The 27,642-nt window shown below is 38.2% G+C and overlaps 1 protein-coding gene across 8 annotated transcripts in view; it reads left to right on the top strand.

The window, feature by feature from the left end:
* KIAA0586 (KIAA0586 ortholog) overlaps window positions 1-26,349 on the top strand; it is a 107,219-nt gene extending 80,870 nt beyond the window's left edge. For 6 of the 8 annotated variants that reach the window (XM_034993281.1, XM_034993283.1, XM_034993280.1 and 3 more), the window contains one exon: window positions 25,767-26,349. In XM_034993281.1, coding sequence (XP_034849172.1) covers window positions 25,767-25,918 — 152 coding nt within the window. In that variant the 3' untranslated portion in view covers window positions 25,919-26,349. Of the gene's footprint in view, window positions 1-21,521; window positions 23,202-25,766 lie in introns of those variants that run through there. The other 2 variants (XM_034993284.1, XM_034993285.1) reach the window with 2 other exon arrangements.
* Window positions 26,350-27,642: the final 1,293 nt, after the last annotated feature.

The raw sequence follows: 27,642 nt of genomic DNA, 5'->3' as shown, positions 1-27,642 counted from the left end.
TTATAAAATATCATTAAACATTTTTTTAAGTGGGAAAAATCTCCCAAGATTGTTTTTTGCTACAGAAAATAACACTGATGAAGTATAAACATGTAATTCAGGCCTAATGGCAGCTCTTAGAAGACACGTCTTACCACAGCAAACCGGTGATGGTTTAGGAATAAAAAGTAATGAGGGTGATAGACACTGAACGTGGGAGGGACGAATTAAAAATAAGGAGCTTAGGAACGTGAAGTCTTCGATGCAGATTTTATTGACTTTTGAATAGTGTTTATGACATCTATTTAAAAAGAAGAAAATCTAAGGGGGCTGTCTTTAAACATAGTTCTCATTGCCAATAGTATCTAGTCTAGGGAGAATTCAGATTACTTTCTCTCCTATTTCCTTTCCTACATAGTATCATCTCCTTTAAGGTGTAGAAGAGATAAAGAACTGGACTTATATGATGTTGTTCAGAAGCAATAGGGTACTAATTAGCTGGAACTAAGTTTTCTAAGATAGATTTTTTTTCTGCCTTTCATCCTCTCTAGCTTTTCTTTTCTCCTTGAAACCTCAATTTTTAGAAGAACCTGTATGTTTGGAATAATGAGCAGCTGTGCTCCATGAAGTGTGTAGGGATAATTGTCTTATTCATTATACAGCTTAATGCTTCTTTTCTCCTTCCTCCCCCAACTAACCTGGCTGGTTTGGGTAATGGGACAAGGAAGCAGATACTGTGAAGTAGCTAGTGCATCAATTAAAGAGTCCTGTATTCTTTCTCCCACCTGTAGTGGGACCTCCAATTACTTGGTCTTACTTCTCTTGGCTGACTATTCCGGGGGCCCCGTATCTTGCCTGACCTATATGGATGACCCATTTCAGTTCTGTCTTATCACCATCCCAGACTTCCATGTCTCTTTGATCTGTGCTAATCCCCACTCTGCATTCCTCCTACTTTCAAGGGTCTCTGATTTTGTTCTCTGGTCATGAAGTCCTGCTGGATGATGATGCTATTTGTGCAATTATAGCCTGTTAGCAAATTGTGCTGTGGGGCTTGAGCTGGACTTTTGCCATTCCCCAGTAATTCTTTTATTAATTTCATATTGACCTTCACCCCAGATAGCACCTGTTCCAGCCCTTCTCTTCAAATCCTTAATCTCAAATTTATCCCTCAATTCTTTTTGATACATGCTTTTGCTTTTCGAAGGTCTGCTCTTTAAAATGTGGGCATTTATAGCTACTGTAGCCCCAGCTTCTTATGGCTCTACTTTAGTCCTTTAGTTTTTTTTTTCCTTTTGGGTTGAAGAAGGGGTTGTGCTTTTTTTCCTCTATAAAGGTAACTCTTCCACCTTCAGCCTTGATCCCATCTCATTCTACTCTTGACAAAGTGAGAGGGAGAAAGATACAGTCCTGAGAGAAGAAAAGAGTATGTGTAGAGAAAGGAAGGGAGGGAAAAGAAAGAAGGGAAAAGGGGGTTAAATGAGATAGTGGAGAAGGAAGGGGGAGGAGAGGAAAGAACAGAAAGATAGGGATGGCATTCAGGTGAGAAAAGGGGGGAAGGACAAATAAGGGGATAGGGAATGAGTATAGAATTAGAGGGATCACTTATTTTCATCTACGGAATGAGGGACGGCTTGATGATCCTACAAGCCACTTGTAGCCATGCACACTTCACAATTCTATTCTTTCCCTCATCCTCCTGTTACCTGTACTTCCTAAACTCCCGCCCCACCCTCACCCCCACTTCCATGCCTTTTTCAAAAATGTCTTTATTTAGAACTATCGCCTACCCTGCCCTCTGACACAACCTCCCCATCCCCCACAGACATTCTTGATCCACTCTGTGTCCTTGAAGGGCCCATACCATTTGTCATATACTTCACTTTTAGCCCTCATTAGTATCATACTTTGTAGGACTATTTTCTTATAGCCTTTTCCAAAACTTCTGTAGGAAGTAAATTTCCTTGCAAATGGCAAGATTTCTTTTCTTTTTTTTTTTTTTTGATGGCTGAGTAGTATTCCATTGTATATATGTATACCACATCTTCTTTAACCATTCATCTGTCAATGGACATCTGGGCTCTTTCCATAGTTTGGCTATTGTGGACATTGCTGCTATAAACATTGGGGTGCATGTGCCCCTTTGGATCACTACATTTGTATCTTTAGGGTAAATACCCACTAGTGCAATTGCTGGGTCGTAGGGTAGCTCTATTTTCAACTTTTTGAGGAACATCCATACTGTTTCCCAGAGTAGCTGCACCAGCTTGCATTCCCATCAACAGTGTAGGAGGGTTCCCCTTTCTCTGCATCCTCGCCAAATCTGTTGTTTCCTGACTTGTTAATTTTAGCCATTCTGACCGGCGTGAGGTGGTATCTCATTGTGGTTTTGATTTCCATTTCCCTGATGCCGAGTGATGCTGAGTGTTTTTTCATGTGTCCGCTGGCCATTTGTATGTCTTCTTTGGAAAAATGTCTGTTCATATCTTCTGCCCATTTCTTGATTGGATTATTTGTTCTTTGGGTGTTGAGTTTGATAAGTTCTTATAGATTTTGGATACTAGCCCTTTATCTGATATGTCATTTGCAAATATCTTATCCCATTCTGTCAGTTGTCTTTTGGTTTTTTCAACTGTTTCCTTTGCTCTGCAAAAGCTTTTTATCTTGATGAAGTCCCAATAGTTCATTTTTACCTTTGTTTCTCTTGCCTTTGAAGATGTGTCCAGCAAGAAGTTGCTCCAGCCGAGGTCGAAGAGGTTGCTGCCTGTGTTCTCCTCTAGGATTTTGATGGATTCCTGTCTCACATTTAGGTCTTTCATCCATTTGGAGTCTACTTTTGTGTGTGGTGTAAGGAAATGGTCTAGTTTCGTTATTCTGCATGTGGCTGTCCAATTTTCCCAGCACCATTTGTTGAAGAGACTGTCTTTTTTCCATTGGATATTCTTTCCTGCTTCGTTGAAGATTAATTGACCCTAGAGCTGAGGGTCCATTTCTGGGTTCTCTCTTCTGTTCCATTGATCTGTGTGTCTGTTTTCGTACCAGTACCATACCATCTTGATGATTACAGCTTTGTAATAGAGCTTGAAGTCTGGAATTGTGATGCCACCAGCTTTGGTTTTCTTTTTCAACATTCCTTTGGCTATTTGGGGTCTTTTCTGGTTCCATACAAATTTTAGGATTATTTGTTCCATTTCTGTGAAAAAAGTTGATAATGTTTTGATTGGGATTGCATTGAATGCATAAATTGCTCTAGGTAGCATAGACATTTTAACAATATTTGTTCTTCCAATCCATGAGCATGGGACATTTTTCCATTTCTTTGTGTCCTTCCTCAATTCATTTCATGAGTGTCCTGTAGTTTTCTGAGAACAGATCATGGATATCCTGCCGTGTTCCTGACCTTAGGGGAAAAGCTCTCAGTTTTTCCCCATTGAGAATGAGACTCGCTATGGGCTTTTCATATATGGCTTTTATGATATTGAGGTATTACCCTCTATCCCTACACTGTGAAGAGTTTTAATCAAGAAAGAATGCTGTACTTTGTCAAATGCTTTATCTGTTGAGAGGATCGTATGGTTCTTTTCCCTTTTTTTATTTATATAGTGTATCACATTAATTGATTTGCAGATGTTGAGCCACCCTTGCAGCCCAGGAATAAATCCCACTTGGTTGTGGTAAATAATCCTTTTAATGTACTGTTGGATCTTATTGGCTGGTATCTTGGTGAGAATTTTTGCATCCATGTTCATCAGGGATATTGATATCTGTAATTCTCCCTTTTGGTGGGATCTTTGTCTGGTTTTGGGATCAAGGTAATGCTGGCCTCATAGAATGAGTTTGGAAGTTTTCCTTCCATTTCTATTTTTTGGAACAGCTTCAGAAGAATAGGTATTAATTCTTGTTTAAATGTTTGGTAGAATTCCCCTCAGAAGCCATCTGACCCTGGACTCTTGTTTGTTGGGAGATTTTTGATGATTGCTTCAATTTCATTGCTGGTTATGGGTCTGTTTGGGTTTTCTGTTTCTTCCTGTTTCAGTCTTGGTAGTGTGTATGTCTCTAGGAATGCATCCATTTCTTCCAGATTGCCTAATTTGTTGGCATATAATTGCTCATAATATGTTCTTACAATTGTTTGTATTTCTTTGATTTTGGTTGTGATCACCTCTTTCATTCATGATTTTATTTATTTGGGTTTTTCTCTTTTCTTTTTGATAAGTCTGGCCAGGGGTTTATCAATCTTATTAATTCTTTCAAAGAATCAGCTCCTAGTTTTGTTGATCTGTTCTACTGTTCTTTCGGTTTCTGGTTCATTGATTTCTGCTCTAATCTTTATTAATTCTCTTCTCCTGCTGGGTTTAGGCTTTATTTTCTCCTTTACATGTTCTTTCTCCAGTTCCTTTAGGTGTAAGGTTAGGTTGTGTATTTGAGACCTTTCTTGTTTCTTGAGAAAGGCTTGTATTGCTATATACTTCTCTCTTAGGACTGCCTTTGCTGCATCCCAAAGGTTTTGAACGGTTGTGTTTCGTTTTCATTTGTTTCCATGAATTTTTAAAATTCTTCTTTAATTTCCTGGTTCACCCATTCAGTCTTTAGTAGGATGCTCTATAGCCCCTATGTATTAGAGTTCTTTCCAAATTTCCTCTTGTGATTGAGTTCCAGTTTCAAAGCATTGTGGTCTGAAGATATGCAGGGAATGACCCCAATCTTTTGGTACTGGTTGAGACCTGATTTGTGACCCAGTATGTGATCTATTCTGGAGAATGTTCCATGTGCACTCGAGAAGAATGTGTATTCTATTGCTTTAGGATGGAATGCTCTGAATATATCTATGAAGTCCCATCTGGTCCAGTGTGTCATTCAAAGCCCTTGTTTCCTTGTTAATCTTCTGCTCAGATGATCTGTCCATTGCAGTGAGGGAGGGTATTAAAGTCCCCTACTATTATTGTTTTATTATCAATGTGTTTCTTTAATTTTGTTATTACTTGGTTTATATAATTGGCTGCTCCCATGGTAGGGGCATAAATATTTACAATTGTTAAATCTTCTTGTTGGATAAACCCTTTAATTATGAAATAGTGTCCTTCCTCATCTCTTATTACAGTCTTTGGTTTAAAATCTAATTTGTCTGATATAAGGATTGCCACCCAGCTTTCTTTTTATGTCCATTGGCATGATAAATGGTTTTCCACCCCCTCACTTTAAATCTGGAGGTATCTTTGGGTCTAAAATGAGTCTCTTGCAGACGGCATATCAGTGGGTCTTGCTTTGATACCCTGTATCTTTTGATTGGGGCATTTAGCCCATTTACATTCAGAGTAACTATTGAAAGATATGAATTTAGTGTCATTGTATTACCTATAAAGTCACTGTTTCTGTATATTGTCTCTGTTCCTTTCTGTTCTATGTTACTTTTGGGCTCTCTCTTCGCTTACAGGATACCTTTTAATATTTCTTGCTGGGCTGGTTTAGTGATCACAAATTCTTTTAGTTTCTCTTTGTCCTGGAAGCTTTTTATCTCTCCTTCTATTTTGAATGACATCCTAGCTGGGTAAATTATTCTTGGCTGCATGTTTTTTTTCATTTAGCACCTGAATATATCATGCCAGTCCTTTCTGGCCTGCCAGGTCTCTGTGGATAGGTCTGCTGCCAGTCTAATGTTTCTACCCTTGTAGGCTATGGACTTCTTGCCCTAAGCTGCTTTCAGGATTTTCTCTTTGTCTCTGAGATTTGCAAGTTTCACTATTACATGTCGGGGTGTTGACCTATTTTTATTGATTTTGAGAGGGGTTCTCTGTGCCTCCTGGACTTTGATGCCTGTTCCCTTCCCCAAAGTAGGGAAGTTCTCTGCTGTAATTTGTTCCAGTATCCCTTCTGCCCCTCCACCTTCCTCTTCATCTGGGGTCCCAGTTTTTCTAATACTGTTTTGCTTTATGGTATCACTTATCTCTTGAATTCTCCCCTTGTGATCCAGTAGTTGTTTCTCTCTCTTTTCCTCAGCTTCTTTATTCTCCATCATTTTGTCTTCTATATCATTAATTCTCTCTTCTGCTAGAGGGAAGTTTTGATGAGGAGAAGGATATTTGCATGGTCTTAAAGTATCTCCTCCCAGATTGGCTTATTAGTTGAAAGGGAAAACAAAAGATAATGTGTTGATTGGGCAATCAAAATTAATATCACCATAGGGGGCAGATAAACACTGTGTGCTTCCAGATAGGATATCTGAGCAGGGTACAATATTTCCTATGTAATATTCTGCCCAAGAATGCATAACCTGAATGTAGCCATTGGGAAGAATCACACCAACCTAAAACACAGGGGAAGAGGTTAACAATTGTGAATCTGGGTAAGTGATATATGGATGTTCTTTATACTATTCTTGCAGTTTTTCTCCAAGTTTGAAGTTATTTCCAAATAAAAAGCAAAAGATTTTAAAAAGGTATTGCTTTATTTCAAAAATAATGTCAATATCGAGTTGCATTTCTACTAGTATCAATTAAAAAATCGTAAATCAGGGTCAGAATAATGAAGGAAGCAAGGTGAGTGGTTTGCTACTTTAAATCATTTGGTTGGGGAAGTTTTTTCGAAGGAGTGGCATTTGCAGAGAATGAAGTGAAGGAGGAAATCTTGCAAACATCTTGGGAGGAGTATTCCATCTAGAAGGAATAGGAAGAATGAAGAATTTTGAGGTGGAAATGAGCTTGTTGTACCCAAGCAAGAAGGCCAGTGTGGCTGGAGGGGTGTGTGCAAGTGGGGCAGTGGTGGGAAATGAGAAATAAGATGTAGACAGCAGATCACGTAGAGCCCTGTAGTCTCTGGGAAGGAGTTTGGATTTTTTTCTGAGTACGATGAGATTCCTGTGGAAGGTTTGAGCAAGGGAATGGCAAATTCTAATTTACATTTTTAAAAACACCCTCCTGGCAGCTGGCCAGAAAGCAGACTATGGGGAGACAATACTGGGAGCAGGGAAACCAACTGGAAGACTGTTGCAGTATTCCAGATGAGAGATGATAGTGGCGTGGGCACTGGGTGGAGGTGTCACAGTGGTCAGGTTCAGGCTGTATGTCGATGGTATACCTGATAAAGTTGCTGAAGAATGAGTTCACTTCAAAAATTATTAAAGTGAATTAGATGTGGAATGTTATAGAAAGCACAGGCAAGGATTAATTCCTCCTAAGTTTCCAAAAGTTATTGGGTGAAGGATGGTGCCATCTACTGGGAAGACTGAAGGGAAAATCAGTCATTCTGTGTAGGGCACATGAAGTTTGAGAAGCCTAATACATCTCCAAGTGAAGAAACAGGTAGGCAGTTTGTTATTTGAAGCTCAGGGAAGGGGATATCAATCTGAGAGTTGACAGTGTAGATGCTATTTAAAGCTGTGGGTATGGATGAGATCACCTTAGGACTGAGTATAGAAAGGGAAGAGAAGCATCCCAGGTTTAAGATCCCAGACACCTTTAAGATTTAAAGCTAGAGAAGGTAGAGGGAGCCAGCAAAAGGGAAATTAGACCCAACAGGTGATCACCCCACAGTTTAAGGAACATGCTAGTTGGCTGTACATTTTATGGCTGGAAAGCACTAATTATTCTTTCTATGTTAACATCTGGCTCTCCATAACTTCTCACTGTTGGTTCTAGTTCTCCCCTACTGGGTGTTAGAAACAGGTCTCTCAGTGGGACAGTGTTTTAAATATTTGATGGCAGCAATCATAATCCAAAGTCTGCATGTTATGTTCCTTTTACTCTTCCTTATATTATATTGTTTCCAAGCTCTTTATTAATTTGACCATACTCCAGTCAGTATATCTTGCATAGAGTTAGGTATGCTAGGACAGAACACAGTCATTACCAAGTATGGTACATCTGTTTCTTCCCAAATATACAGTGATGAAACCAACATTTGTCAAATGCTTTGCAGCTGACAAAGAACTCTCATGTAGTGTAACTTTCATTTTCACAGCAAACTTGTATGTACAGATGTTTTTATTGTTGTTGGTGGTAGTTTTATTATACAGATGGGAAAACAGAGGCTTGGAGAGGTTAAGTAGCCTCACTACTCTTAGATTATCCCAGTGTTTACAGAAGTTATTAAACACTATTGCTCAATACTGTGGTTTTCAGTGTTCTAATAAAACTGACCAAGATATTTTTCAGTGACTTGATATCAAGCCAAGTTTCCTACCTTCTGTAGGTGTGCAGTTGATTTTTTTAAGCATAATATTTTTCAACCTTAATATTATCTTGAGAAGTTTCTCAACTTGTCTCTCCGATATACACTTTTGTTCCCCTTTTGTCTATTATCTACTCAGAGCAAGAGTGATCTTTTAAAAATATGAATCAGATCCCATGACTCCCTGCTCAAAACCCCGAAAGACCTTTTTTGCATCAGAAAAAAGTCCAGACTGCTCACTGTGACCTAAAAGGCTCTGTGTGATTTGGCCTTTGTCTTATTCTCTGAAATCATATCAATATCTGTTTATGAGATAAAACTTATTAAATGCATTTAGTTGTTTTTTTCTTATAAAATTTATGCCAGTTCATTAGGTTGATATCTATATCTATATCTGTAAGCACTGCTAAGGTAGAAATAGGCAGTTCCTGAAGAAGTATATAAATAATTATCAGTATGCCTCATAATAGAAATGGTACCAATTCATTTTTTTTCATAAGTTAGCCCAAAGTCTAACAAATACATTTACTGATAAATTCAAGACAAACTGCCTTTGTTGATCGTTTTGTAAAAGAGTTGATTCCATGAGCTGAGAAAAACTTTTAATAGACTTAACAGAATTGATTCATTGTTGAGTGACACATTTATTCTTAATTTTAATAAACAATGCTTTTTAAAGCTTTTCCCTTCCTACTTTTTACAGGGGAATGTAGCTTATGATATAAGCACAGACTGATTTCTTGGATTTGATGATTAAATTTAGTCAGAATGGTCAGTTATCCAGCACTGTTGCCGCATACTAATTTAGACTTTTTGGGGAAAAAAAAAAAAGGTGTGTGAGTGTGTGCGGATGTACCAGAGTGCAGAGGGAACCGCTTAGGGCTAGAAATGCTTATGACTGAATCAACCTACGCACCAGAGTTGTTAACTCCACTTTTGTTTTCTCTGGGTTATTTCAGAATGACCTTGCAAGGGATGAAAGATCTAACGCCAAAAGGAAAGATGTCTCTAAGTGTTGGACCTCAGTTTTTAGGGCGGGTAGAGTCAGTGAAGATCATCCAGCCATGCAGCCAATGCAAATTGGGAAACCCGAGCTGTGTCTCAGGTGCCACAGTAATCTTCACAATTCTGCAGCTACATCGCTTCTCTTTTAAGAAACCTAGTTGTTCTTTTTGATTAGGATAAATGCACAAAACAAAACAGGATTACTTCATTATAAAATATGTTCAAATGTGTGCATGAAAATGCTATTATTTTCACTTTCCTTGATAAGTGATATAATCACTTACCTTGATTGCCAAAAAGGTATCCTAAAATCTGGTTGTTAATCTTGGCCGTACTTGTCAACTCCAAATGGACAGGCACTTTTTAGTGTGATGGGCTTCACACAGGTTAGGGAGAATGCTGGCACTTTTTTGCCATGAATATACTTGCCATTATACTTCCCAGGTAAGGAAGTCAGAAAACATAATTTAGGTAGAAATGTAGTTCCGAGAGCCTTGTGATTATTGCCTTTTGTGTCATTCTGCCTACATTACAACAGAGCAGACTTAGGAAGTCCTAGAAATATTATGGTGGGTGTTTTCTAATTACTGCGTCAACATGATCAATCATGTTCTAAGTTTTCCGGTTTCTTGAAAGAGCATAGTTTATGTTCCTAACACTTCCCGGGAAACAGCACAAAATTAGTTTCTAGGCCCCCCTAAGTTTCTCCTGGTGTCTCAGAAGTATATATTATATAAATGAAGTATTTGTCTTTGACCGAAGGGCTCGTCCACCAAACTACAATTAATGAATACAAAAATTAGAAATCAAAACTTTGTTTAGTCTGAGGAAAAACAATTCTTTAAACTATAACCACGTGGCTGTTTCTTGTTTGCATCAACTCTGGGTGACTGTTACTGTCTCCCGTGAATTCTCTGGGGCAGGGACCTGACTTTGTTGAATGAGCCAGTTGTTTTCCTTTGTGTTGCCCATCTAGTAAGTTCCCATCTGGTTTGTATCAGACTGTTTTCACAGCCAACAACTGCTGCCTTCTCTATACCCTGACACGTCAGGGCCCCACGCTATCAAAGCACACGGCCACGATGGCCTTCCTGGCAGGACTGTGCAGCTGTGCCTCCCGGCTGGGAACTATTACCCGGAGTAACGGTAACGGAGAACTTGGACCGGCCCTTATTCCCATTGGTGTCGTGTGTACAGTGAGCAGAAGTCCCCCCCCCGCCCCCCCGCCCACCGCCTCACACCCAAAACTTACTAGTCAACAGAAAATCTTTAGAGCCCTAAGTTTAGGATACGGAATGGTGGTGGTCTTGTTTTCTCGTGCCTTCCTGGATTTGAAAGCTCATTTTTCATTCTTTCACTCTCTTTCAAAAATTACCAAGTCTGGCCTTGGGGAAGTAAGCTGGTCACCATGTCACATTTAATTTTTGTTTCCAAATTTAGTTAGGAATGTCTAGATCTGGCAAAATCCACTATAAAAGCTACACAAATAATACAGTGTAATTACAGTGATAGTCACAGGGCGTAATTTGAGAGTTTTCATATTTAGGAAGGATTTCCATCTCAGAAGATGGATTTTCTGTACATAAACCATAGAAGCACTTGGGTTCAAACTGCTTAGTAACTATTAGGGAGTGACTTTGCCTTCAGCTTTGTTAGCCATCAAGTGTCACTTACAAGAATGTGATGGTGGTGACCTTCTGTAACAGTCTATGGCCTTACGTAATTAAAGTTGTACAAGTTATTGTTGAAAACATTGAGTTTAAATGTAGCTCTGATGTCATTGCTTCATAAAATGAAACAGCAAACCTTTTTGGCACCAAAAAGAAAGAATTAAATGACTTTTGTGGAATGTATTAATATTTTAGAAATGCTTTCAAGAGTAGGTAAAATGATATCAGTTTGTGATTTCAAAGAAATTGAGTGGCTGCTTGTCACAGAGCATCAAGTACCCTCTAAGTAAGAAGTCCTATAGAGTCAAACTAAAGCAACAACAACAACAAAAACTCACCTTCTGCTTCTGAATAATTTCATCTTGCTGGTATTTCAAGATTTTAAGGAAAGAAACAGAAAGGAATTTGGCTTTGTCGTTAGCAGTATGGCATGTGACTTAGCAACTATTCACTTGATGTTCAAGGCCAGTAAAGTTAGTTATTTGGCTGTTTCAGTCATTGGAAAACAGTCCAAAACTGTAGAGGAAGCACCTTTCAATTGCTGAAACTGATTATTGTTTTTTTTTTCAATTTCAACTTTCTACGGAAGTATAATCTACATATAGATAAGTACGCATATCATGGGTGTCCAGCTGAAAGAATTTTCACAAACTGAGCTCACTGGTGTAACCCATGTCCAGCTCAAGAAACAGAACACTGTCAGCACCCCTGAGCCCCCTCATGTTTTCTCTGTTACAGCCTCCACCCCCAAGGATAGCCACTGTTCTGTGATTAGTTCTCTTGTTTTTTCTTACTGTAAATAAATGAAATCAGGCAGAATGTGTGGCTTCTTTCACGAGACAAACCTAGTGTGATTTTTAAGATTCCTTTAGTTTTCAGACCATTATGACATGCTCTTATAAAGAATTATCTGAGAGGAATTTGTTTTGGTGGCAGTGTCACAGGCTATTCAACCGACAGGAAGTGCATTGTCGATAAAGTTGTCTACTAAAACATCGACTCTCTCAGTTCTCAACCAAATTTTAGTGCTGGAATGTTCCTCTAGATATTCCTGCCCCGAAAAGGCAGGGACTCTTTGTCGTACGTAACACCACACAGCAGTACATTCAAGTACTTAAATGGTTTTTAATGAGCTTCAATAATTAAATGTACGTTAGTCAAATAAAGCTTAGTCTGCATTCAGGATAGGTGGGTCATCTATTTTCTGAATTACCAATCAGCTTCTTGGCAGTTGGATATAAGCTTTTATGCTGCCGAGATACTATTTCTAAAATGCTGTTATTGGAGAGACTCGTATACCTATTAGATATGCAGCTGAAGAGTAACAATCTGGCCAGATTATTTGTTTCAAAGGTGTTAATTTCTTTTTATATATTTTTAACTACTCTAATAATGTTCCTTTTTTCCCCCCAGTGAACTCAAATTGGTATAAAAGATCCAGGTATTCTAAGTGTTACTAGTTTTAGATTTCTCCTTATTTTGTTTCATATTCTGAATGGCACCCATTTAAAAACTCTTGTTTTGTGAGCTAAAAAATTTGTTATTAGGATATCATCTTTATATCCTTGTTTTACAGTTAATAGCCCTATAGTACTCTGCAGTTTTTTGTTTTTTTTTTGTTTTTGTTTTTGTTTTTAAAGATTTTATTTATTTATTTGACAGAGAGAGAGACACAGCGAGAGAGGGAACACAAGCAGGGGGAGTGGGAGAGGGAGAAGCAGGCCTCCCGCGGAGCAGGGAGCCCGATGCGGGGTTCGATCCCAGGACCTGGAATCATGACCTGAGCCGAAGGCAGACGCCTAACGACTGAGCCACCCAGGCGCCCCAGTACTCTGCAGTTTTCTTAAATAATCCATAAAGAATTTGTTTAAAGGGGCACCTGGGTGGCTTAGTCGTTAAGCATCTGGCTTCGGCTCAGGTTATGAGCCCAGGGTCCTGGGATCGAACCCCGAATCGGGCTCCCTGCTCTGCGGGGAGCCTGCTTCTCCCTCTCCCACTCCCCCTGCTTGTGTTCCCTCTCTCGCTGTGTGTCTCTCTGTCAAATAAATAAATAAAATCTTTAAAAAATTTTTGTTTAAAATAATAATATAACAGTTTATAGATTTAAGTATTGCTATTCTGGTGATCCTTACTAAGGGTAGTATTAAAAACCAAAAGATAAACTTTCAGGACGATATAAAAAATTTTAAAAACAAGAGTACAAACATTGTAAAGCCCAGGTTGCTATCCTTTTAAATACCACTTTTTGAAATACTACAACATAGCCTCCTTTCAAATTGGCACCATATAGCTACAAGATTTTGAAGGACCATTTAAAATAAAAAGCTAAAGTATTGAAATAAGATGAGTATTTGAAAGAAGCATAGTGTACAAATGGTATAATCCCAAATGGTATAAACCCCTCGTTTAAGCTTTTTCAGCAGTATCCCTGCTTTCCTAGACTTGGATTCCATTTTCAAATCTCAGATCACTTGTTTTGATTTTGTGATATCTTTAAATATTTAAGTAAAAGATAACACATTTGTCTTTTGTGGTAAAGGTAAAAGGACAAATTATATTTGTAGGTAATTTATGACTCAATTTTTAGCCAGTGTGACCCACTCCTAATTTCATAGAAATTCATGGATCAAATGTTTGGAAATTGTTTCTTCTCATCCTTTGACTTAAATACCAATGAGTATCGTTTCTTCCATTTTAAACAGTAGGATGAGGACGTATAAGAGTCAACAACCTTGATAATAAGCAGTTTTTAAATCATGTTGGCCAGGTATAGGTTGTGTTTGCTGCTTTAATTCTCACCTGCAGAGTACAGTGCTCACCCTTTCAGGAAGCCCCATCCCTCAGCAAGTGTGAATTATGAGCCAGCTATTCGTTACAAGAATAAATGACAATAGACAACTCTGATATTGAGATAGTGGCTTATTTTATTTATTTATTTTTTAAATTTTACTGTTAGGAGAAATTATTACAGAAATCAAGACTCTCTCCCAGTTTTGGTGGAGTTTGGTTTGTGTTTATAATAACATCAACAACACATAATAGCCACCATCTCTGTATATTTCCTATATGTGATATACTTCGCTAAGATCCATAATCAACCCAACTAGGTAGATGATAGATAATATTCTCATTTTCTATTTGAGAAACCTGAGGCTCGGTGAGGTTACATACTTTGGCCAAGGATACATAGCTAGTACATGACAGAACTGTGAATCAAATGTAGTCCCAACTCAGAAAGCAAACGCTGTACTCTTAAACATTATACTGTATTTCCTTCCTTGATAATTTTTTAAAAAGTAGAACAGATAATTTCTGATCGTTCTTACAGGTCTCAGTATCTGAAGTTGGGAGATGGGGAAAGAACTGTTTGCTATGGGCTTTAGTCCCTACTATTAATACTATTAGTATGTCACATTGATTTGTCAGTGAACCTTTCTGAATCTTGACTTCCTTATTAGTAAGGATAAGATGATCTCTGAGACCCGTTGTAGCGCTCTGTTGGTCATATGGGAGCAGTACTTTTTCAACAAAAGGTCTCCCTGTCCAGAAATATTTTTAAAAGATTACCTAACAAGAAGAATTTTTTGTGAGTTGTGAGAAGTTAGAAAATAATCACAAGCAACAAAATAATAAAACTACCACTTATTGAGTAATAAATGTAGGCACTTCTCTAAGTTATTTACATGTATTATCTCTGTTAATGATCATAAGAAACCTATGAGGTAGAAGAGGAAATTGAAACACAAAATGGTGATATTCCACAGAGTGGTGGTATTTCTCCTAGGTCTCACAGCTCATTTCTGTTGGCACTGTGATTTGCATTAGGCAGTTTAGCTTCCAAGTCTGTGCTTTTCACTGTGAGCTTCCAGGTGACTCTCTTAATGTAGTGTCTGGTTGTCAATTACTTGCAACTTTTTTATCTTACATACAACAGTGTAGAATGAATAGAAAAAAGTGGGTGTTTTTTCCAGAAAAGGACCTATACAAGATCACAGAGTAGTATATCCATTTGATATAAAGGTTCAGAAACATTGGTCAGCTGGATATTTCTTGAGCAACCATACATAGAGGACTGATTTAGGCATCTTAGGGGAAATAAGGAAGGATAATGGAGGGAAACCTTTTATTTTTAGATTTTATTTTTGAGTAATCTCTACACCCAACATGGGGCTTGAACTCATAACACATGCTCTACCAACTAAGCCAGCCGGGTACCCCTATTTTCTTGTCCTTTATGAAAATCCAGCATTGCATTAAATCACTTCAGCCCATGAAGTGGCTTACTGAAGGCACATCTTAAAAATAATAACAGATTTAGCATATTATTTCAATTTAGATGTTTTTACTAATAATGCAGCTTTGTTGGATATAAAGAGATGACTAAAGTATGCTTTGGTTTGGAGTGATGAAATCATCATTTTTTGAGTTAAAATTCATTGTTTTAATAAATTAGAAATAAGCCGTTGTGTTTTTTAAAAGCCATTGTTTTTGAAAGTTTCAAGAAAATGCTTTTTATTAAGCAAAAAATCTGAATATTGGAGAAAACTTGCTCCTTTTTTATTCCAAAGAAAATGCAGTGTATAAAATTCACATTTAGGTCGTTATGAATTTAGAAGTGTTTCATTATAGCAGCAGGTCCCATTGGGGGATACACCCCCTTTGGAGTGTGGACCTATCAGAATGGAAGGGAGCCCTTGTTAGTTTGAAAAAGCCCCAAAAGTGATTCAGACTTTCCCTTCTCCCTATGCCAACCCTCTGTTGAAAATCACTGGTTTAGAAAAGGTTTCACAGCTCCTTTCTCCAAAGCCAGACAGGTACAATATATAGCACCTTCTAAAGAGGATTAAAAAAAAAAAAAAAAAAAAAGGCCATAGAACAGGAAGAGACAAAGAGAAGTTACCAAGAATAGAAGAAGAATTCGAGCTCCAGGATGGAAACATTAACAGCTACAAGTGGTGTGATGCTAAAAGGCAGAGGGCTCAATTAATCGTTAGTCTTTAAACTCTCCTATATTTGAGGCGGAACAGGCGCATTAATTGGAAGATTTGCTCACTGCTGTCAGTCTGCTCTGTGTTAGTTTTACCTTTACAATTAAAGGGGATTAAGACAATGTCTTATTCTTTGTGGTCTTCACAACACCTCATATCATAATGATGGACACATAAAAAAATTTTTTTTAATTGAATCCTAGCTAGACCTAAGGTAGGTTTTTTTTCTTTTCTTAGTTTCCACCCAGTTTTGTTTAATATGAAAGGGGATGACGTTGCTTATTTCTTACCGTAACACAATAGATACATTTAAAATCTGGGCTTTGAAGCACTCACTTCTGAGTGGACTGCCACTTAATTATACTTGCTCCCCACCCCCCCAAAAAAGTTCCTTCAGTGGAAGTGGCCTGTGTGGTGCGACTGATTGTTACCATTGTGTCCACCTTTGTACTCTAGGTGCTGTGTAGAATGGGAAAGGGAGCTATAGAGGGCCAAGCAGTAACCTTTCCCTCTGTAACTCTCAGAAACTTAGAGGCGGAGTAGGAAGTGAACATAGATAGTATCTCATATATTAAGATGATAGTAAGCACTTTGAATGCATTTAAAGGTTTTTTAAAACAGTATCAAGGTTAGATGTTTAATTTTGGCCTATTTGCAGATTGTCAGTATATAATACATAACTTGTATTTGCCCCAGTCTTACCTTTAGAAAACTATATTTTCTGGGGCGCCTGGGTGGCTCAGTCGGTTGAGCGACTGCCTTCGGCTCAGGTCATGATCCTGGAGTCCTGGGATCGAGTCCCGCATCGGGCTCCCTGCTCAGCAGAGTCTGCTTCTCCCTCTGACCCTCCCCCATCTTGTGCTCTCTCTCACTTTCTCTCTCTCAAATAAATGAATAAAATCTTTAAAAAAAAGAAAAGAAAACTATATTTTCTTCTAAAACTATTCTTTTTAAGCTTTTTTCTTCATTAATCTAGATTGCATTTAATTCTTTAACGTATTTCATTTTTAGGTTTCCGACAGTATAATGACAATAGCTAAACAATCTTTGTCACCAGTGAGAACCTATTGCTCGGTTAAATGAATGATGTAATGCTTCAAATCATGTTCATTTATGTATATTCTTCCAAATCCACCTGAAATTTTTCTGAAATAAGGGAAACGAGAGAAGTCTGATTTTTATTTTAGAGAAAATCAGAAAATACTGATTCTGCCATCCTCTACATTTTTTCCAAATCGTTCTGCCTGAAGAATTTGTTTGAAACAATGGATATTGATAGTCATTAACTGCATTTCAGAGCACAGATGAAGAGCGTGCCATCAACATGGGCCCGTGCTTCTGGTCCCTGGGGTGTCCTGTTAGCTGGAGAACCACACGTGCTACACGTTCCTCTCTTCAGTTAGTTAACTTTTCTCCACTTCATCATTCCCTAGCCAAAAAGAGGTTTTCCCCAGCCTATTTCATTTTAATATTAAAATGTGGCTTTGGTTTGACAGCGTAGTGCTCTTCTGTGTTCTCTGACGACTTTATTGGTTGCTTCACATAGATTGTGTTGGGCAATATGCCCCCATCTAGCGTGGGTGAAGGGAGATTCTACACTTTTCTTGTAATGATGAAGTCCTTAAGTAGGAGAATCTGTGAAAACTTCTAACCTTGAAAGAAATGATCCGTGAGCTTCTTTTACTTAACACAAATTGCAAATTCTCTAATGATTCCTTGTTTCCCCCTTTCCTTAATTTTTGATGCCTAGAGATAATCCATTGGGTGGTAAAGTATTTTTCTATGGAGTCATTAAAATTCAGCTGTTTAACTTCCTTCTTATTAAGGCCATTAGATCAGGCTTCTGTTTACTTGGTTTTATGAAAGTAACTGGGAGTGCATGTAGTTTGTGTTCTTTTTAGTGAATAGGAATGAATCATGGTTATTTCTAGGCTTAACTGATTTTCTTATTAAAAAAAACTAAACATAACTTCATCAAGTGAAATGGATCAGACACAAATTGAGCCCAATCTGTACCTTGCGTCTGTATTTACAGGTAAGATTTTTACTTTGAACGTTGTTGAGGGGCGCCTGGTTGGCTCATTCACTAGAGCATGCGACTCTTGATCTCAGGGTCGTGAGTTCAAGCCCCACATTGGGCATGGAGCCTACTTTAAAAAAAAGTTGTTGAGGGGCACCTGGGTGGCTCAGTTGGTTAAGCCACTGCCTTCGGCTCAGGTCATGACCCTGGAGTACTGGGATTGAGTCCCGCATCAGGCTCCCTGCTCAGCAGGGAGCCTGCTTCGCCCTCTGACCCTCCCCCCTCTCATGCTCTCTCTCTATCTCATTCTCTCTCTCTCAAATAAATAAAATCTTAAAAAAAAAGTTGAGCTTGGAGCTATTCAGATTTTTCATGTTCTTATAATTTCTTTGATAATAATCAGCACAGTAGAGATACTAATTATACTTTTTTAATTCTTCTAAAATAGCTATAAACTCACCCAGGTAATAGAACTCTGTGCACTAAACTCTAACCCTCCAAAAATCATAAGTTAGGGGACAGAAAAAAATGTTTCATTTCCCTTTGGAAAGTTTATAAAATGTTGAATTAAAAGGCTGCAGGTGTGGTATTCAGAGCACTGAGGATAGTACTCAAGATAATTCCATCTGGGGGAGGTTATTTGTTGGGACAGGACAATGTTTAAACTTTGAAGTCAGTTTTAAACAAAGTGAAGCAGCTGGAACCTGGCATAAGAAGAAACAAACCTTTCACATTAACTATTGCTTTTTAGAGGAAAAAGAATTGGAGTTGTTTTTACAGGTGCCAATACATTTATTCTTCCTATAGGAACTGCTTTATTTTTACCCTAAATTATACATTTCAAAATAAGCATTTGTCAACTCATTTTAAAAACAGAAGCAAGAGTAAACTTAAAAAATGCAATAGGATTTATAGGTCTAAAACATATTTTGGAATGAGACTATAAACATTTTAAATCACCCTTTTAAACATGAAAGTAAGGAAAGAAACATTTAATAGTAACTAATCTGGAAAGCAGAGGTAAATAAAATATTGCATACTGTATTTGACATCAAATGACTAGGCACCTTCTTCATCAAGACTTGTATTTGTCCTCAAACACTGAAGCTATGATGTTGCAAAATCTGCAGAGCCGGGTTAAGTATGTGAGGAGAATTGAATACAGCAGGATAGTTTAGCAGCTGCTTAAACAAGGAATTAAGGCAAGAGTAGATGAGCCCAGGGTGGACAGGAAAAATTCTTCAAGAACTCAATAAAATACAGCTGAAATACTGTAACATTTTCACAGACAGCTGGGAAGCAACTGCATGGCTGGAACTCAGGGCTGATTTTAAAGACAGGATCTGGTCAGCGAGAATCTAAGCAGGCTGTTAGCTATGAGAAACCACAGACCCTTGAGGTGCAAGCAAATCAGTTCGGTTCAGCAGCCATTTTCAAGTCTCACTTTGTGCTTACCATTGTGCTACAACTTTGTAGAATGCAGAGGTAAATAAGACAAAGTCACTGCCCTCCTGCAGCACGTAGTTAACAGGAACAGACTCCCAAGCAAACAACGATTGAGATGATAAGGTCACAGGTACTTCCTGTGTACCTACTGTCCTAGTCAGACAGCAAAGACTCAGTCCATGCTCTTCCGGAGTATCTTGTTTAGAGCAAGTGACAGACACATTAACAAATAATTACAATGCAGTTTGGTAAGTGCAAAGGACCAAATCACTTTCGGAGAGAATAAGGCATCCACACTTGACAGGACAGGAATTCCTGTGTTTCACCACTGCTGCTGAAAGAACAGCTCGAAGAATGTGACTCACTTGCACGTGGGGCTGGGCTCTCCTTTAAGTCAGTGATTCTGAAATATTTGGGGGCCGCAGACCCCTTTGGAGCACTGAAAGCTATGACCATCTGTCTCCCTCCCAAACTGTACTCACGTGAAAATAATTTGCATACTTTTCCAGGGCATTCACAGCTCCCTGGCCATTCATCCGTTTGCCCTGGGTTAAGATCCTTTCATGTAGGTGGATTCAGGATGATTACATTTGTTTCCTTTTCGATTTTCTTTTTAAATTTGTTGTTTATAAGAAACCAATCTTTATTTCCATGTAGAAAAACCCAAACCCAGGCAATTTAAAGCTATCCAGCTATCTTTTCATCCACTCATAGAAGAATGCCATAAATTTGTACATATCACGTGTGCCTCATGTGTTACTTAATGAAGAGTTTGAGATGCTGTACTCTTCTATGAAGCTATTGAAACGTTTTCTTCTTTTTCTGCTTGTCTCATGTTGTTTGAGGAGAGAATGCTTTGTTTGGAGTCCTCTCAGTTTGCAAATAACAGAGAGAGAATAATGAGTTACCAAGTGTTTGAGGATTAGAGTCAGAATCTGAAACCTGATAAAATGCATTATCTAAACCCAAAAAACTTTTACAAAGTTATGCGTGTTTTTAGAAACATACATACAATATACAGGCAAAAATCTAAGTGGACTTTAAAAATCCTGTATGATTACTTGTATTCCTTAGAAAAAATTAGTTTAACTTTTTTGTTCCCTAGTCTTATAAATCTAACATCAAATGTAAAATTTCTTTATGAATGTTAAATATCTTTAAAGCAAAAAAAAATTGAATTTCAAACATCTAAAAGATACTAAAATATGTCTTAGGAAGCTTGAAATACATGGTCTGACTCAATGGCATCCCAGCTTAAACATAGCCAAGTTAAATGACTTACTGCAAACCCACGGAATCAAAGAGTAGTCTCTTTTTTTAAAAAACAACTCTGAAAACAGCTGTTGAAACAATTACATCATGGAGTAATGAGATGACTGTGGAAATTTAAAATGCCAAACTTTAAAAGCACCAAACTACGTTTAATATAGGCAGAAAATTTATGTTTGCTTTAATGATGATTTATTAAGATATAATGTCTTTTTCCTTTAAAAAAAATTAAACTCTATGAGGACCATACTGGATATGAAGGTTACTCTTTTTGCCTGGTAACACTTATTTGCCTGATTTTTTAAAATCTGGTCTGAAAAGGCAGTAATAACACAAACAAGCCTGAGGCTACGGGGTTATAAAGAGGTGTGGAGATACTGGGATCAGTTATATACCTGTCTAAAAAGTCTAAAAAGTCCTCGTTTAAAGCTCAGAATGACTGTTCAAAATAAAGTAAATGAACACTTCAAAAAGTCTTCCCCAGATGCACATTTACAAACATCTTTAGATAAAATGGTGCGTTTTATTGGCTTAACTCATTGACTAAAACATAATTACTTGAGTTAAAATAGCATAACTATTTGGAGGCCTTCTAGAGCTGTGGGGTTTTTTTTCGTAGTGCATTTCAGTGAAACATTCTTATCCCTCTCTAAAGCAGACTGCCTTTGCAGCCCATCCTGAGGGTCATTGCCTCTTGGGGTAGTTCCTTTCCAGTTAACCTAAAAGGAAGAGCTAGTCTGTTAGGCAGAACACTGCATTTGCAATATCCCATTTAATCCTCATAAAACCCACTGAGGAAGGTACTCTTATCTTTATTTTAAGGATGAGGACACTAGGATTTGCAGAAGCTGTATAACTTTCCTAAAGTCTCTTATCACTCACTATCCCTCTTACCCCTTACCTGTTTTTCTTTATAGCACTTATCGCCTCCTGACATATGTTTGTTTCCTTACTTGTTTGTCATTTGCCCTACACTAGGCTGGAATATGATGGCCGTGGGATCAGAGTCTTTGTTCTCTTCACCGCTGATATCTCCAGAGTCTGGAACAGTGCCTGGCACATAGTAGGTGCTCAGTTGATATTTGTTGAGTGGATAGATGGATGAACCTAGCTCTACCCTATTCCAAAAGCCTCACTCTGACAGTTTGGACAGGACTGTTCCCAAGTGACTGGACAACAGATCTCATGTGGACCCTAGATGTGACCTATCATTAAGGGACTTGAGCTTGAAACGTCATTACTGCTTCTCTCCTTACCTACCATTGCATATTACATGAATGGAATTCATCTTAACCACCTTTAAAAGTAATGTGTGGTTTCTTGTTTTTGTTTTTTTTTATTTGTTTGTTTTGGGTAATGGAGGTAGTTGCTATAGTGCAGGAGGCAGTGAGTTGTCTCAGCGCCACCAGTTTTGAATTAATTAGATGAATTATACTAGACTTTTTTTTGAAAACCATCTGTTACCTTGTGTGACTCTTTACTCTTGGGTCTCTTCCTATTTATCTCTCTGACATTTCCCTTTTGTTTTTCTTTATTTTCTCTTCATTCAGCCTTTCTTTGTCCTCCCTTGTCTTTTTGTCATCATTTCTCTTCTCAGCCTATCTTCTCTCCCTAGGTGATCACTGTGCTCATTACTCTCATTATTATATCTATACAATGACTGCTAATTCTGTCTCTAAAACTGCCTTATGGCCTCTGACACCTTTGATTCCAGTTGCCTACTGGAAAAGTCTATTCACACATCTTGTAGGCATCAGGTATATAACTGATCCCAATATCTCCACACCTCTTTATACCCCCGTAGCCTCAGGCTTGTTTGTGCTTCTATTAATGCCTAATCAGTCAACTAACCCTGTAATTTCAGAGCCATACTTAATTCTTTATTTCAGAGTCTCCCCTCAAAATATCTTGAATCTGTTTCCACTGGCAAGGATCATCAGTTCTTACATGGATGATTTCCATAGATCTCTCTCCTCTCTCTTTGTTTTGCACACAGCTATTGGAGTTCTCTCTTCTAAAATACATTTGGTCATCCTACTCCTCTGTTCAGAATCTCTTGTGACTCATCGTCGTTTATAGAACTTGACCCTGACCTTCCTTTATAGCCTTCTCTCTCACCATTCCTTCAATCCAATCAGTAGTTTGGTATCAGAACAGAGTTCCTTTAACATACTGACTTTAAAACAAAACAAAACGAAACAAAAAACCAAACATACTGACTTCACACTTTATTTTGTTGTTCCTTTCCTTCATCACCTTCCCCATCTTTGAAATCCTACTTCAACTGCTACTTCCATGTCATTTTAACTACGTATTGCTGTACACGTCTGTCTCCACTTCTAGGTTATGAGCTTCTTGAGAATGAGGACTATTTCTTCTTCATCTGTGATTCTCTCAGCACAATCTTAGCTCCATACATACAGTAGGCTTGTAGGGATGTTTTAGTTGGTGAGAAAAACTTTGGAAGAATCCACTTTATGTCTCTGTGCCTCAGTCGCCTTGTCTGTCTCCCAGAATTATTGTCAGGATGAGGTAAGATGATGGGGAAAAGATTTTTGCAAAATTACAAATTGCTGTATAAATATGAGGCATTAACTATGAGAAATAGCATAACTTTGCAGTGATTGAATTTAATATGTTCCCTGAGACGTGTAAATTTCTGAGATCAAAAAAAAAGTTATAGCTCTTGTTGCATCATTGAGCAATTTAATCAGTAATTTAGTGCATATAATAGAAAATGAAGGTACATGTAAAACAGTTTTGTGACATAACAGAGAAAAGAATATCTGGTATCAGTGTGGTTTTTGACAGGCAACTAACTAAAGGAATGGAATTTTTCTTAATAATTAGAGGAAGGTAACATTGAACTTTCATGGGTTGAAAATTAATTTTGCTCTTGGCCTTAGTTATACTTTATGTTAGTTTTTACTTTATTGATGAAGTAAGCTCTGATCTTGGATACTTTTCCTGGTTATTTTGTGTGCTCTGCATCATGACTTTGTAAAATGACAGAATATTTAAATAATGCTTATGTCCTATAGAGATCTTTTTTTTAAAGCAGTTCTTATTGTGTCTTAATTTTAGTTTTTATCATATCCTGACAGAGCTAACTTTCAAAAGGTCTTTTCTTATTTAAAATATTTATTCTATTCAAATTGACATAAAACTTGTTTTCTTCTTTAAAAGATTATACTGTGGTATTATAGTTTGTGATGTTGCTATAATGTTGCCAAATCTTATTACCTGTCTCTCTTTTAGTAAAAAAAAAAATGAAATTGACACAAGTAACAAAAAGGAATAGTATAATATTAAGTCTTTGTAAGACTTCCTAATATGAAAGGAATTTGGCTTTTACAAATATTCCGATCATCTTGGACAGCTGTGTTTGAGTCATCATTGAAATCTCCAAAACGGTCTACTTTTACTGTAGTCCCTGTAAAAATGTAATAGAGAATTCCACTTTATTACTGTGAAAACTACTTGAAAAATATAAAGGAGTTTTAGAAAAATTACTATGGCTCTTGACTGAGAGATCTCTTTAAGATTGTTAAAGATAACTTGTTTTTAAGATGCTTATTAGTCTTACGTATATAGAGTAAAGCCATGAAATCTGAAACAGGGATTTTTGTAGTCTTAAATAATACCAATTTGGCATTCTTCATATTCTTAGGTGGTGTGCTTTAACCTTAAAGAAGTGAATTAGGGTATAGGCAGATAGATTACTTTTATGGTCAACTCTGGATTTCTTTTTAACATATTAATGAATTCTTCATCTCAGACTGTGCCTCCTCTGCCACAGCCTGTCTTCTTTATTATAAGCCTCCCACTGCTCTCAATCTGTGGAGTGGAGATTTTTTTCTGTATTTGGTTAAGTGTAGTGATCATGAAGAAAAGTCTGTTTTACAGAGAAAAATACGTTCCAAATAGCTATTTCCTTGATGGTAATAGTAATGATAGTAGTGCTAGTTCTATACTAAATAGTACCATTTAGTGGTATTGGTAACTCTAAGTTTTCAAGTACTTACTAAGTGCTAAGCTCTGTTGTCAGACTCTTCACCAATGCTATTTTATCCTCATTACACTCTGCAAGGTAGGTACTAGTCACCCTTTTAACATGGAAGGACTGAAATGTTGAGTGGTGAAACAATTTGCTGAGGTCACACGGTCAGTAAGAGGGTAAGTCTGAGTTTCAGAGACTAGGCTCTGACCCCGTACATGGTCTTACCTGGCATTTGTCATTTGTTTTTTGTTTTTTTAGATTTGTGTTTATTTGACAGAGAGAACACAAGCAGGGGGAGTGGGGAAGGGAGAAGCAGGCTTCCCGCCGAGCAGGGAGCCCGATGCGGGGCTCGATCCCAGGACCCTGGGAACATGACCCAAGCCGAAGGCAGACGCCTAACGACTGAGCCACCCAGGTGCCCCTGGATTTTTTTTTTTTTTTAAGATTTTTAAAAATTTATTTGACAGAGAGAGACAAAGCAAGAGAAGGAACACAAGCAGGAGGAATGGGAGAGGGAGAAGCAGGCTTCCCGCCGAGCAGGAGCCTGATGCGGGGCTCGATCCCAGGACCCTGGGATCATGACCCGAGCCGAAGGCAGACGCTCAACGACTGAGCCACCCAGTCGCCCTGGCATTTGTCATTCGTGCCACAACTGTTGGCACTTGTGTATCGTCTTAGTCCATTCAGGTCACCATAACAAAATACTACCGGCTGGGTGGCTAATAAACAACAGAAATTTTATTTCTCACAGTTCTGGAGAAATAAAATCAAATAGCCTCTTCCTGGTTCACAGCCATCGCCTTCTCACTGTGCCTTCACGTGGTGGAAGGGGCTAACAAGCTCTCTGAGGGACCTCTTTCATAAGTCCCCTTCATGAGGGCTCCGCTCTGATGACCTAAGCACCTCCCACAGGCCCCACTTCCTAATACTATCACATCAGGCATTCAGATTTCAAAATATGAATGTTGGGGAGGAGAATGTAAATATTCAGATCATAACATACTTTTAAAATGTCGTCCATAATTGTCTACGGGTGGGAGTGGAAAGGAGGAAGTGTATTTTATCTCTGACAAGTTCTGAGCTCCGAGCTCCTTGAGAAAAGAAATGATCTCATACGCAATCCTTGTTTGGATCCCCTCCCCCCATATTAGTCAAGAAAGTTTAAAGCATATAAACACTCAGGATATGCTTGTTGAGCTGAATGCGCTTCTCCTTTTTTGCAGGGGGTAAAGCGGTACCACTTCTCACTTCGCAGACGTCACCCACCAAGATGTCTGTGACGCTGCCCTCAGTGACACTGGAGGATTGTTCTCAGTCTCTGAGCATTAGCCCTGTTCAGGGGGGCACGGAGTCCTCAGGAGCAGATACCTTCTGAAAGGGAAGTGAGAGCCAGCATAATAGTCGTGCCACTGGTTGTGAAGTCATTTTTCTCAAGCATAAAACCATGTCTCAAACTATTTGGGGTTTTGCGCATCTTCTGAAAAACAATTTCTAATTTTTTATTAAAGTAAAAAGCATAATTTGGGTAGGTAGGTAAACTTTTTAAATAAAATAATTTAAATACAAATCATCGTGAGTCTGAATTATTTCCTAGAATCCTGAGGCAGCATGGAGTAGTGGAAAGGGCATGACTTTTGACATCTAAGAATGTATTCTACGGATATAATTATGGGTAGTTACGAAATGATGTCGCTCAAGGCTATTCACTCTGAATTTTTTTTGTAACAGCAAATAATTGGCAACAATCTAACGCCTATCAATAAGGGACTGACTAAAAAAGTGATGGTAGGTCTGTACAATGGAATACTATGTAGTACAAAAAAGAATTGTAAAATGTTTATGTGTTGATGTGGAATTGTCTCAGAAATACCGTTAATGTGAAAAAAAAAAGTGTGCAAAATGGCTACCATTGTTTACAGTTGGGGGAGGAATCCAAATATATGCATACAAATATGTGTATGTCCACACACACACACACACACACACACACACACACATTTTCATATGCTTAAGGATGCATAATATCTTTGGAAGGATAAACAAGAAACTGCTAACTTGTCTCCGGGGAGGGAGACCGAGGGGCTAGGTGATAGGAGTTAAGGATGACTAAAGCCACTGTGTGTTTGAACTTCAGTTGTGACAGGAAAAAATTATAAGTGAGGTTAACTTTTTTTATACCTTACATATATACCTATTAAACCTTTATACTTTATAAACCTGTGAAATGTGGCTAGATTACCTTTCAAAGCATAAACACATAAAATTGAAAGAAGACAAAGGCGTAGCTTTGAAATTCTAGTTCCATTCTCTTGCTCTGTGATGGGGGCAGACAAGCCCCTTCTTCATGGCTGCCTGGGCAAATGGGTTTAGTACTTGTTCTGCAGGATAATGGGGATTATCAACAATGTTGGGGGTGACGCTCAGCACGGTGCCTGGCACCAGATGAGAGCTCAGTAAATGGTGGGTGTCATTATCTTGAGGAATCGAAGCATCTTGCACTAGAGGGTAAGCCCAGTGAGACGCAGGGTCGCCTACTATTAGCACACACACCAAAAAGACATAAACAAAACCAAAAATGCTTCATCTCCCTGAACATATTTCCTGTTGCAACTGAAGTTCAAACACACAGTAACTACGGTCATCCTTGACTTTTCTCAGCATTTTCCTGGGTTACCTAGTGGGTCTCAACCCTGGCTGCACACTAGAGCCTCCGCTGGAAGCTTTAAAAATGCCTCTGTTCTGTTCTCAGGGATGCTGACCTCATCGATCTGGGATAGGGCCTGGAGGTTGGTACTAAAAAAGAAAAAAGACCTCCCCAGGTGGTTAAAATGTACATTCGAAGTTAAGAATTCCTCAAGAGCAATGTAGAATTCCTTAGGCTTCTAGTAGGGCCCACTGCCTGGGGAGTCTAGGAAGAGTCTGAGGATTTCTTCTCACTGATGACAGAAGCTGCAAGAACCTATGAAAGTGTGTCAGCCGTCTACACATATTTCTTCTTATGTCAGCTCCTCTAGCTTCTCGGATATTCCGTGACTGAAACACTTTAGGTTTCACTTTAGAACCTATTTTTCTTTGCTATTGCCTTTCGCACAGTTCTTG

This window comes from Mirounga leonina, unplaced genomic scaffold, assembly GCF_011800145.1.
Source record: "Mirounga leonina isolate KUSES-001 unplaced genomic scaffold, KU_Mleo_1.0 Mir_82, whole genome shotgun sequence".
In the NCBI taxonomy this organism is placed as follows: Eukaryota; Metazoa; Chordata; class Mammalia; order Carnivora; family Phocidae; genus Mirounga; species Mirounga leonina.
The sequence above is the reverse complement of the archived record's forward strand: the minus strand, read 5'-3'. Positions and strand labels throughout refer to the sequence as shown.